The sequence below is a fragment of the Triticum aestivum genome, chromosome 6A, assembly GCF_018294505.1.
Source record: "Triticum aestivum cultivar Chinese Spring chromosome 6A, IWGSC CS RefSeq v2.1, whole genome shotgun sequence".
NCBI classification, from domain to species: domain Eukaryota; kingdom Viridiplantae; phylum Streptophyta; class Magnoliopsida; order Poales; family Poaceae; genus Triticum; species Triticum aestivum.
In genome coordinates this window covers 558,038,135-558,050,186 of record NC_057809.1, presented here as the reverse complement: position 1 = coordinate 558,050,186, position 12,052 = coordinate 558,038,135, and the positions used below count along the sequence as shown (strand labels likewise).

General features: G+C 49.9%; 2 protein-coding genes across 2 annotated transcripts; one reads left to right on the top strand and one right to left on the bottom strand.

The window, feature by feature from the left end:
- Window positions 1-7,460: 7,460 nt before the first annotated feature.
- Window positions 7,461-8,043, bottom strand: LOC123131025 (probable calcium-binding protein CML17). The gene has a single exon (XM_044550799.1). The coding sequence runs from the start codon at window positions 7,972-7,974 to the stop codon at window positions 7,684-7,686; it is 291 nt and encodes a 96-aa protein (XP_044406734.1). The 5' UTR covers window positions 7,975-8,043; the 3' UTR covers window positions 7,461-7,683.
- Window positions 8,044-10,366: 2,323 nt separating this feature from the next.
- Window positions 10,367-11,652, top strand: LOC123128486 (cell number regulator 1). Its single transcript, XM_044548508.1, has 3 exons — window positions 10,367-10,609; window positions 10,715-10,786; window positions 10,916-11,652. The coding sequence occupies exons 1-3, from the start codon at window positions 10,423-10,425 to the stop codon at window positions 11,218-11,220; spliced, it is 564 nt and encodes a 187-aa protein (XP_044404443.1). The 5' UTR covers window positions 10,367-10,422; the 3' UTR covers window positions 11,221-11,652.
- Window positions 11,653-12,052: the final 400 nt, after the last annotated feature.

Genomic DNA, 12,052 nt, shown 5'->3' with positions numbered 1-12,052 from the left:
ACTTGTTCATATGCGCTAAGCAATGCTGCTTGAATTTAAAATATTACCTTCTGTGCGGCTGTTTATCAATACTGAGAGATGGCGAGTCGTCGGCTTCTGCCCCCTTGCCGCTAGTGCTGGGGTGTTCGGGGATAAACTTGGGCGCTCTTTTTCCCATATTTGGGTCCTTCGAGGGAGGCGCTCAGCCGCACGAACGAGGCAATCGGACTATAATGCGTGAACACTCTCACCTAGCCATAGAATTCTATAATTTTAAATTTCAGTGAAGCCCCTAGTATTCGGAAGACCGAGTTAGGGGCGCTATCCACGCCTTGGCCGGACAGAGCCGACTCCTCGCCCTAAGCGGCATAAGTCTTTAAGGACTCGAAAAGACCTCTCGAACAGCGACCAGCTCTCGCCTCATCATGACGGTCAGTTTTAGCTTTCTCCACTGAGGTGCTCGGCCCAGCTCAACTGGGGCACAATCGCAGTGGTTCTCCTAGTGCTACCTTAGCCGATATAGCGGAACGTAAGGCACCAAAACATAGGAGCCGGGCAAACCCAACTATTGACCCAAGACATGATTCGGAGCTGATGCATATAATGCTATAAGTTCGGGGTGCCGCACTTGTGAAAGTGTTCGGACTTCTTACACCATGTTGAGGGGTACTGAAGCCCCTGGCGTATTTTGGCCGTACCAAGGTGTACGGGTGCAACATGTCATTAAGGAAAAAAAGGTAATGCAAAAAATAGACAAAAGTTATGCATTGTTCATTAAAATGGCTGCGATCAAAGTAGAACGATACAAGTAATGTGATAAACGAAAAGTTGGACTATTTAACATGTCTGCTCCAGGGGCAAGCTGCGGAATAGTATGCGAAACAGGTATACTGCTCGTGATAGAGACCACCTGTGATTTCCGTAATGCATGGCTTGTCTGCTTCCTGGTTCTTGCATCGTTTGTGCGGTAGTTGAACTACCGAACAGTCCTTCCGGAGAGTAGAGTCTTGAAAGTAAGAGAAAAGTAAAAAATCGGCAGCCCCTGGTGCGGTTTAAGCCGTGTTTTGGGCATGCCGTGATGGTGCCCCTCCCCCTATGCCCAGGGTATCTCCAGAGCGTAGTTATGGACGCGAAGTACCGGCGTCGCCTTTTTGCGAGAGTTGGGGTCGGGGCCGAATTGCTACGCCTGCTCGGAACATGCCAGGCGGTCTTGTTGTAGGTTACTCCGGGCGGCTTGACGGTGTCCGGTCGTTGAATGGCCAGACTGGAGAACTGCCTGGAAAGGTTGCTTTGTACTTCCGCTGCGAGGGCCGCCGTGTGCTCCTCCGTACGGAGGGAGCGTTCGGTGTTTCCATTGACCGTAATTACTCCTCGAGGGCCTGGCATCTTGAGCTTAAGGTATGCGTAGTGCGGGACCGCATTGAACTTGGCAAATGCAGTTTGCCCGAGCAGTGCATGATAACCACTGCGGAACGGGACTATGTCGAAGATTAACTCCTCGCTTTGGAAATTATCCGGAGATCCGAAGACCACTTCAAGTGTGACTGAGCCTGTGCAGCTGGCCTCTACACCTGGTATTACGCCTTTAAAGGTCGTTTTAGTGGGCTTAATCCTCGAGGGATCTATGCCAATTTTTTGCACTGTATCCTGGTAAAGCAGGTTCAGGCTACTGCCGCCGTCCATAAGGACTCTAGTGAGATGAAATTCGTCAATAATTGGGTCGAGAACCAATGCGGCGAATCCGCCATGACGGATGCTAGTGGTATGGTCTCTTCGATCAAAGGTGATCGGGCAGGAGGACCATGGGTTGAACTTTGGGGCGACTGACTCTACCGCGTATACGTCCCTTAACGCGCGCTTCCGCTCCCTCTTGGGGACGTGGGTGGCGTATATCATGTTCACCGTACGCACTTATGGGGGAAAACCCTTCTGTCCATTGTTGTTCGGTGGCCGGGGCTCCTCGTCGTCATCGCTATGCAACCCCTTGTCTTCATTGTCGCCGCTTAATCTGCCTGCCTGCTTGAACACCCAACAGTCCCCGTTGGTGTGATTGGCCGACTTTTCAAGGGTGCCATGTATTTGGCACAAGCGGTCGAGTATTCGGTCCAAGCTGGACGGGCCCCTCGGATTCCTTTTGAATGACTTTTTCCGTTGACCAGATTTAGAGCCTCTGAATCCGACATTAACTGCCGTATCCTTAGCATTGTCACCGTTGATGCAGCGCTTCTGCTGGTTGCGACGCGACCTGCCACTAATGTCCCTGGTGTCCGAACGACCAGGGTTCTTGGTCATGTTGTTGCTACGAGCAAGCCAGCTGTCTTCTCCCGCGCAAAAGCGGGTCATGAGTGCCGTGAGTGCTGCCATAGATTTCGGCTTCTCCTGTCCTAGGTGTCGGGCAAGCCACTCGTCGCGGATATTATGCTTGAAGGCTGCTAAGGCCTCTGCATCCGGACAGTCGAGTATTTGATTTTTCTTTGTTAGGAACCATGTCCAGAATTGCCTGGCCGATTCTTCTGGCTGCTGAATTACGTGGCTTAGGTCATCAGCATCTGGGGGTCGCACATAAGTGCCCTGGAAATTGTTGAGGAATGCGGCTTCCAGGTCCTCCCAACAGCTGATTGACCCTGTTGGCAGGCTGTTAAGCCACTGCCGGGCTGGTCCTTTAAGCTTGAGTGGGAGGTATTTGATGGCATGGAAATCATCGTCGCGGGCCATGTGGATATGAAGGAGATAATCCTCGATCCATACCGCAGGGTCTGTTGAGCCATCATATGATTCGATGTTTACGGGTTTGAAACCCTCGGGGATTTAATGATCCATTATTTTCGTCTGTGAAGCACAATGGGTGTGCGGCGCCTCTGTATTGGGCGATATCATGACGTAGCTCCAATGAGCTTTGTCTACTGTGTTTGGCCCTGCCGAATTTGTGGCCGGTGTGACGGTTGTCGTCTTGAGTCGTGGGGTGCCTACGCGATCTGTAGATCGATCTTGTTTGTCTTGTCTTGTCCTCCAACATGTCTCGTAAGTCCGACGCGTATTCCCGTCCTTGGTACGGGGTGCGGCTTGGGTGGAGGGCCATGAGGCCTCTCTGTCGCGGCCATGAGGTGGCCTGTCGGCCGTGTCGAGTGCTTCCTCCTCTAATCGGGGTAGTAACCTGCGCTTTGGGTAGCACTTGGAGGGGCGTTCGGGTTTATGCTCTTTAGTCGCAAGGACTTCAGTCCATCTATCGACTAGCCGATCTTGATCAGCTTTAAGCTGTTGCTGTTTTTTCTTGAGGCTTCTTGCCGTGGCCATAAGCCTGCGTTGAAAACACTCTTGTTCGACGGGATCCTCTGGCACGGCGAGTTCATCGTCGTCGAGGCTTGCCTCATCTTCGGAGGGAGGCATACAATTATTGTCCTCGACCTCTCTGTCGACCGCTCTTTCATGAGGGCTGGTTTCTCGATCCTCCTGTGCTAAATCTTGCTCGGGGGGATGTTCTTCGGCGCTTTCCGGGGTATTATTATCTCCCATGCTAGAATCATCGTTTTTGTGTTGGCGGGATTTTGAGCGGCGCCGCTGACGCCGGTGCTTTTGCTGTTTCTTGGAGGGGTCATCCTCCGCTGTTCCATCGCCCTCTCCCTTTTTTGGGGTGTCCATCAAGTATATGTCATATGACGAGGTGGCTTTCCAGGGCCTAGTAGGTGCTGGTTCTTCATCATCTCCTTCATCGGCGTCCATACCGTCGATGTCTTCGGAGTCAAAGTCGAGCATGTCAGTTAAGTTGTTGATAGTGGCTACAAAGTGGGTGGTGGGTGGGCTTTGAATTTCTTCATCGTCCGAATCCCAACCTTGCTGACCGTAGTCCGGCCAGGGCTCTCCTGATAAAGAGAGAGACTTCAGTGACTTCAGGATATCGCCGAAAGGCGAGTGCTAAAAGACGTCCGCGGCCGTGAACTCCATGATCGGCGTCCAATTGGATTCGCTCGACAGGGGCGCGGAGAGTTCGGAGTCCGGAGAAGAATCCGGCTCCATGGAGTCATGAGTCTTGCAGGGTATGGGGCTGGTGTTCGGCTCAACCGCCATTAGGATCTCAGCCCCCGAGGCGGCGGCCAACCGCCCGTCCTCGATCGGTGCAGCTGGCTCCGAACTAGGGGTCGGAGCCGACGCGGGTATGGCCTCCAGGGCACTGCTCAGCGGCAGAGCTAGATCATGCTCGTCGTGACAGTGCGGCGCGCTCGACAGTGGTTCGAATCCGTCGAAGATCAAGTCCCCGCGGATGTCTGCCGTGTAGTTTAAACTTCCAAATATGACCTGACGGCCAATGGCGTAGCTTTCGATCTGCTCTAGATGGCCAAGTGAATCGGCCCGCAGTGCGAAGCCGCCAAAGGTGAAGATCTGTCCGGGGAGAAAGGTCTCACCCTGGACTGCATCGCCATTGATGATCGTAGGAGCCGTCGGGCCTAACGGCGACGGCACAGAGGAACTCTCAATGAAAGCACCAATGTCGGTGTCAAAACCGGCGGATCTCGGGTAGGGGGTCCCGAACTGTGCGTCTAGGCCGGATGGTAATAGGAGGCAGGGGACACGAAGTTTTACCCAGGTTCGGGCCCTCTCGATGGAGGTAAAACCCTACGTCCTGCTTGATTAATATTGATGATATGGGTATTACAAGAGTTGATCTACCATGAGATCAGAGAGGCTAAACCCTAGAAGCTAGCCTATGGTATGATTGTTGATGTGTATGTTGTCCTACGGACTAAAACCCTCCGGTTTATATAGACACCGGATAGGGTTAGGGTTACATAGAGTCGGTTACAATGGTAGGAGATCTGAACATCCGTATCGCCAAGCTTGCCTTCCACGCCAAGGAAAGTCCCTTCCGGACACGGGACGGAGTCTTCAATCTTGTATCTTCATAGTCCAGGAGTCCGACTTGAAGGTATAGTTCGGCTATCCGAACACCCCCTAATCCAGGACTCCCTCAATGACCATTGCAACTAGACAACGCAGAGAGGCGTGTCTTGAGGGATCGACAGGACCATCCAGTGCCAGGGCTGATTCTGGCGCGTAGAAATCTTTATGGAGTACTTCAGTTCCGGGGAAGGTCAGAATGTTTTTATGGAGATTATCGAAACAGTCGCTGCCTACAAACGATGTACGAGCGCACCGACATATGGCAGATTCTAGCCTATGCGGGTTGTGTGGAGTACAAGACTCATGGCGGCATTCGTTATTCGAGTGCACCGCATCGCGGAGTGTATGGGCATTGGGACATGAGGAAGTGCTGCATAAAATCATGGCGACTACAGAACCTAATGCAAAAAACTGGTTGTTCACTTTGATCGAGAGCTTGCCGCAGGAGAGCTTTGCTTTGCTGGCGGTCACGGCATGGGCGATTTGGCATGCTCGACGTAAAGCTATTCATGAGGCAATATTCCAAAGTCCCCACCAGACACACTCCTTCATCACAAGTTTCATGGCAGAGCTCGGTGTGATTAATGATTCAAACCGATGCCCCCGACAAGGAGTGAGCCAACCGCCGCAACAAAGACAGAATCCCAAGAAACCACCTCCCGGAGCATACAAGATACATGTTGATGCATCTGTTCGCGCCAAAAGAGGAGGAGCGACAGCTGCAGTTTGCAAAGATGAAGCGGGGAATTATATTGGGGCTTCGGCCTTGATCCTGGAGGGTGTCACTGATCCGACATCTTTGGAGACGATAGCATGTCGGGAGGCGTTGTGTTTGGCAGAGGACCTCAACATCCACAATTCTGTCATCGCATCTGATTGCAAACAGGTTGTGGCGGATATTGGCAACAACACGGGAGGAAGATATGGAGCAATTATCAGTGAGATTCGCCTTAGAACTATTAATGTCCAATGTAAATTTATTTTTGAGGGTCGTGCTGCGAACTATGAAGCACACGGTTTAGCTAAATTTTCCCTTTCTAGAGGTCCCGGTCGCCACGTCTGGTCTGGCGTTCCGTACAACCAGATTCGTATCCCACTTCAGATGGAATTTGATGAATAAAGTTATTTATCACCCCTAAAAAATATGTTTTAAAAAAATGCAACAAAGTGTCGGATAAACGCACATGGACCGGTCCATGTGCTGATTTTTCTGTGGCGTTTGTTGTTTGGTATCTTCAATTCGGTGGTTTTCTTTCGGGTCTTTTGGGTTTTTTATTTTGGTTTTATTCTTCACATATTTATTTTGGCTGTAATTTTCTTTAAATAGAACTTTTTAATGAAATATTTAAGCATTATTTGTGAAATCATGATTTTTATAAATGCACATACAATTTAAAATATGAGAAGATTTCTCTTCAATTTGAGAACATTTTCAAAATTTCATAAGTGATTCTTAAATTCATGAATCTTTTAAATTGTGTGCCCATTTTTCAAAAAGTTATGAATGTTTATTAGCCTACTTGGGCGGTGTGGCGGTGAAGGTAAGTAACATGAACATATGCTGGGTCGGGCCCATCTTGAAAAACCCCGGACCCTAAATGACAAACCCAAACTTGGTCTGAAGCCTGCAAATGTTCCTTTTCTCAAGCCCGAGACCTAATACTCCCTCCGTTCCGAAATATAAGTCGTTGGGGGAGTGACTTACATTTCGGAACAGAGGTAATAGAACGTTGTGTTTAGTGTGCATGCATGTAAGCCCAGCCTGGAAATCCGGATACTGAAGCCCGAGCCCTTCCGAGCTCACTTTTGAGCTGAAAAAGAAGCACGGCCTGGTTTCGGGTTTTTTCGGGCCGGACTGCCCATGATCGGGTTAGTGTCAAGTATATTTTGTTGTTCTCACGGCTACACTCTTTCATGCTCATGATCGTTTTTCTCAACCATATGATAACATAGTAGACGTCAGACATGTGACCTTGCTAGGGGTGGGTCATGCCCACGATGGATCGCATGATTTTAGGTTCTCACTTATTGTGTATGAGACTCTTTCAAATATTTGAGCATAGTGCATAGGTTTTGTATTCTACAATTTTCAGGATTTGTATTCAACAATGGAGCTATAGTTGACAGTTTCGAACGACTTTGATGTAATTTTGTGTTTTATCTGAACTCTCTGGGTTTTTTTTTTTGGTGTGTATGTGTGAATGAACTCTCTGCCCCCCGGAAAAAAAAAATGAACTCTCTGTTTTTCGAACAGCCATTTTCAGTTCCTCGTTTTGATATATTTTGTTCGGTTGAACTTGATCAATGATAATCAGGTCGCTCCCTTAGAAAAACAGAAAACCATGTTATCAAGTTGTGTGCAGCGGCACGCGCGATGTCCGTCGCTGTGCAGCGAGTAGGAGCTGTTGGTGCTTATGCATCAGGAAGTCCAGCAGAGAACAACGTAGCAACGGTCAGACAACGTCTCCAAGCATCATTATTCACACACAGACCACGTCTCCAAGTGGAGAAATCATACGGTTCTGATCACTGAAGATGCCGGCACGTGCATCGGTTCAGTCGTTCATTTTTCAGAGATTCTGAACTTCCGAAGCAGGAAAGAACAAAAAGAAACAGGTCGAGAGCCAGTAGCACACACAACACAAAATCCACTTCACTGATTATTTACAACCTAATACTGTACCAATCAACCAGCCACGAGCAATCGCATCCAAGCCAGCTAGTAGGAGTACGTACGTACGTATCTGATGGATGGACCGATCGGACAGAGATTATTGGGAGGCTGCTGCTGCTAGTACCAGGCTACGGCTAGGCGTCGAGGTCGGCGGCCTTGAGGTGGAGGTTGGTGCGCGCGAAGGCGTAGAGCCTGGCCATCTCGTCGCCGTCGACGAGGCCGTTGCGGTTGGCGTCGGCGTCCCGCAGCGCCTCCCGGGCCTTCCACCAGGCGAACCACAGGTCGAGGCTGCGCAGCGCCTCCCGCAGCTCCTCCCGGCTGATCCGCCCGTCCCCGTCCGCGTCGAACTGCGCCAGCCACGCCCGGAACTCCTCCACCGTCGTCTCCTGCGGCAGCGCCCTGTAGTCGTACCGCATGAACGCCATCCTCCTCGATCTTCCTTTCTTTCTCTCTGTGCGTACAATGGTTTGCTCCCTCAGACAGAGAGTGCGTACGTGTTCGCCCCTCCGTCCCCGCGGTTGATGCCGAGCTATATATACCCGAGATCCATGGCGGTAACTACGTCTACATGCTTTCACGGGCACTCCCGTTGCCTCACGTTTCGGCGCACGTTTGATGCGTTGTTAGGCGGGGCCAATCGGCGAAGATATCGGCTGCTTTTTCGACAGGCGGCCAGTCTATCATCAGATTCGATGCTTGCTCGAAGAACATTGGCAGCCTGGTGACTTCACCCGTGCATGCCCGATGCTTCCTCCAAGAACTTGGAATCGGATGCCTTTGACTTCAACGGCATGCACATACATTTTTGCTGCGGACGCATGCAGTGATTATTCTATACTGTTGTAGTGTTGCTTGTGCCCGATCGCTAGCGTGGTCCATTCCATTCCAGATAGCAAAACGGATCAAGAGAGATTAGTCCACCAAGCAATAGTGTTGAACTCATGAGGCAATCACCCGCAAAAAAGAAAAAAAGAAAAAAAAGAACTCATGAGGCAATGACACACCAGCCAGGACTTGATCAGTCGTGACCAACTTGATCAGCATTCTCCGTCTCTAGATGATAAGATGGGACTTCGTTCAAAAATTAATATTGGCATTAGCTTCCTTCCGAGAAGCAACGTGTACGGTCAATGCTTAGCCATTAGGTAAAGCGTAAGCGTCAGTCGATAGTTTCAGCGGATTGATACCGCCATGTGTACCAGTGTGCGACGTCCGAACCACGTATCACTGTGACGTCAGCTGTCTCGCCATTGCCAAACCAGCGGGTGGCCACTGGCAATCCAAGGCAATTCTTTTTTCCAAACGTGCACTGCTTGTGAATATTTTCAGTTGTAAGCACCCGAATATTCATCGAACCTCAGATTCTTGGGCATGACAAATCGAGTGTTTTTCATGATAAGTTGTGTTCGGCGAGGATGGCAAGCTTAGTTGGCGCGTATGACACATTCGTCTCCGTTCATTTTTTGCCATGAAATTACCGTCCTTGCAAAACTAAGTTTGCCAATCTCATGCCTATATAAATTGCTATGACTATATAAAAACCTGATTCGGTGATGATGGCGTGCCTGCCATCTTCCATCAATAGCCATCGGATCTAGATCTGACACATACAAAGCAAACTGTTGCAGTTTTGCAAAAATATGCCCGCACTTGTTTCCATATTTACAAACAACTCTTTGTCTCTCACAATCAGCCTTATTTCTTTCCCACCACATCCAGAAGGCCATGGAAGAATCTAGTGTGATGGCCGCTGCCGGCGCCGTCCACCCTCGATCTTGATGTTTCGTGCAATGCACGGACATCTTACTACTTGTCATGAAAAACATTTGTTTTGTCGTGTCTAAAAACCCGGCGTCAGATTTTTAGCATTTCCATTTTAATGTTTTTTTGCATAACTAATCCATCTTCCGCTGCTGTTGGATATATAAAATAGAATGAAATACAGCTAGATGTTGTTTTTCCTTTTGACGTCGCACTAGCTGTTGTTAGACTAAACAAGATTAGAGAAAGTAGTACGTACTACAATATCGATTATTTAAGCTCCCTATGTTTCGCATGTGGCGGATCAAGGGAGCTGTCTTCGAGACAAGTAGCGCAAACCAATGGCAAAAACTACTATATCCACCTTGCATATTCCAAAACTTTGCTGTCACCTCGTCTGGTTAGACTTCAAGTAGTTTTGAAACCTAACCACTTTTATTATGTTTAACGGCGGTTAGCCCCCTTGAACAGCAACTTTTGTTGCATGGTTCGTCGACAAGTTGGCAGTATGGATAGGAAACTGCAAAAGTATATTGAAAGCAAGACCAAGACTCACTTTTCTCCTTTTTCTTTATTAACGAGTTGGCTAGCAAGACCAAGACTTCAGTAGTATGATCTTTACACCGTGAATATATGACAATGATGCTCGGCGAGCACTATTTGTGTTCTTCCCCGAAAATTACACCCTCCGTTTCATAATATAAGAACGTTTTCGACATTAATACTTTTAAATTCAATAAAACTTAGGAAATATACACCCACATCTTTTCCGGCAATCATTCAAGACACAAGAGCATGGACAAAATGCACAGTGCACACAGCAGTACTGCAGTAGCGTCTTCTGCTTGCTCCAAGCGTAGCAGGAAGCATCCAAGATATTTACTCACTGTGCTGCTCGTGGACACTAGAATACTGGTCACATCACATACCAACTGATTTTTTAGATATTATTACTACTTTGAATAAGAGATTACCAACTGACTGATAGAAAAGTATAGCACTAAAGAAAAGACTCGGGAGAGACTCGCTAGTGATTCCTTTTAAAGAGGAACCGGGTCCTTTCTTTGGCTTTAGCACAGGGCATAAACAGGGCACGGCCGTATTCCCAAGCAATGTATCCCACCACCCCCTCCGACGCGTACGACAGGTTCAGCAGCGGGCCTCCGCCCACGGCGCCGCCGCCGCAGCAGCAGCCCACGTACAACCACGCCATGAACCAGAGCCACCACGCCCGCCCCGCCGCCGGGCTGGCGCGCTGGTCCACCGGCCTCTTCCACTGCATGGACGACCCCGGGAACTGTAAGTGCTCTCCGTTCCCCTCTTGTTCAGAGCGGAGAACTACTAGATAGCTAGCAATGGTCGCCCATGGCCGGTCAGTTGAGCTTATCCGTGTCTCTCGTGAAGGTCTCATCACCTGCCTGTGCCCCTGCATCACGTTCGGGCAGATCGCGGACATCGTGGACAGAGGAACCTGCTGTGAGTCCTTTCTTCCTCTCCTCCCCCCCCCCCCCCCCCCCCCCCCCCCTTTATTCAGCTTCTTCTTCTTCTAGCTCGGTAGATCCGCCGGCTATGTTTGACGTATGAGGGATTGGGTTGCTGGTGCAGCGTGCGCCGGGAGCGGGGCGGCCTACGCGGCCATCTGCGCGACGACGGGGATGGGGTGCCTCTACTCGTGCGTCTACCGCACCAAGATGCGGGCGCACTACGACCTGGACGAGGGGGAGTGCCCGGACTTCCTCGTCCATTGGTGCTGCGAGCTCTGCGCGCTCTGCCAGGAGTACCGGGAGCTCAAGAACCGCGGCTTCGACATGGGGATCGGCTGGGACGCCAACATGGAGCGCCGGAACCGGGGCGTCACCGGCGGCCAGGTCATGGGGGCGCCGGCCACGCCCGTCGGCATGATGAGGTAGACAGGCCACGCCCGCGAAATCTCCGGTGATTTTCATGCGTCATGCTCCTCCCATCCCCTCCTCCCATTTCTCCTTGTGTTACGGCCGCGAAATCTCCGGTGATTTTTCATGCGTCATCATGCTCCTCCCATCCCCGGTGCCATTTCTCCTTGTGCTGTTCTGGTTTGGAGATCGTTCGATCCACTGTTTTCTACTAGCAGCGTGTGCATTAGTTTGGTTTGATTGATGTGCTGAATTCTGTTGATTCTATGTAAATTTGCGACGCATTCACGACTTATGCGAACGGTGATGGATTTGATGATTGCTCGAGGATTAGATAAACGGTATTGGTGTGACATTTCCTCTCCTCTTGTGTGTCGAGACGACCTCCTGTGCAAAGTCGTGTTGACTACAAAGTACAAATGCAATGTCAATGGCACAGTTTTTCTTTCAGTGAAACACCGAGTGCAATACAGAGGCACGCAAACTTACGCGGTTACGCCACCTTTAAGCTTAACCCTGATGTATTACGTGCTCTAACGTTGAACTCTTGTGCCCAAATTGGCGGAAGGAACTCTGCCGAAGCAAAACCCATTCTAAGAGCATCTACTCGCCTCAAATCCTCCTCAAACGTCTCTGGATGCAGCCGGTCAGTACTCCCTATACGTCTTGACCGTCTGCAAACCTTCATATTCAGACCATATATGTGGATGATATGATGGTTAGCTGACGCGCCTAGTCAGTCCGCCACTTAGGACGAGGTTAACCCCGGCCTACCTTTTTTGTTTGTTTATTCTTTCTCCAACATATCTTGATTTAATAGAACTATTTGTAATTTGCCTTTGACATATAA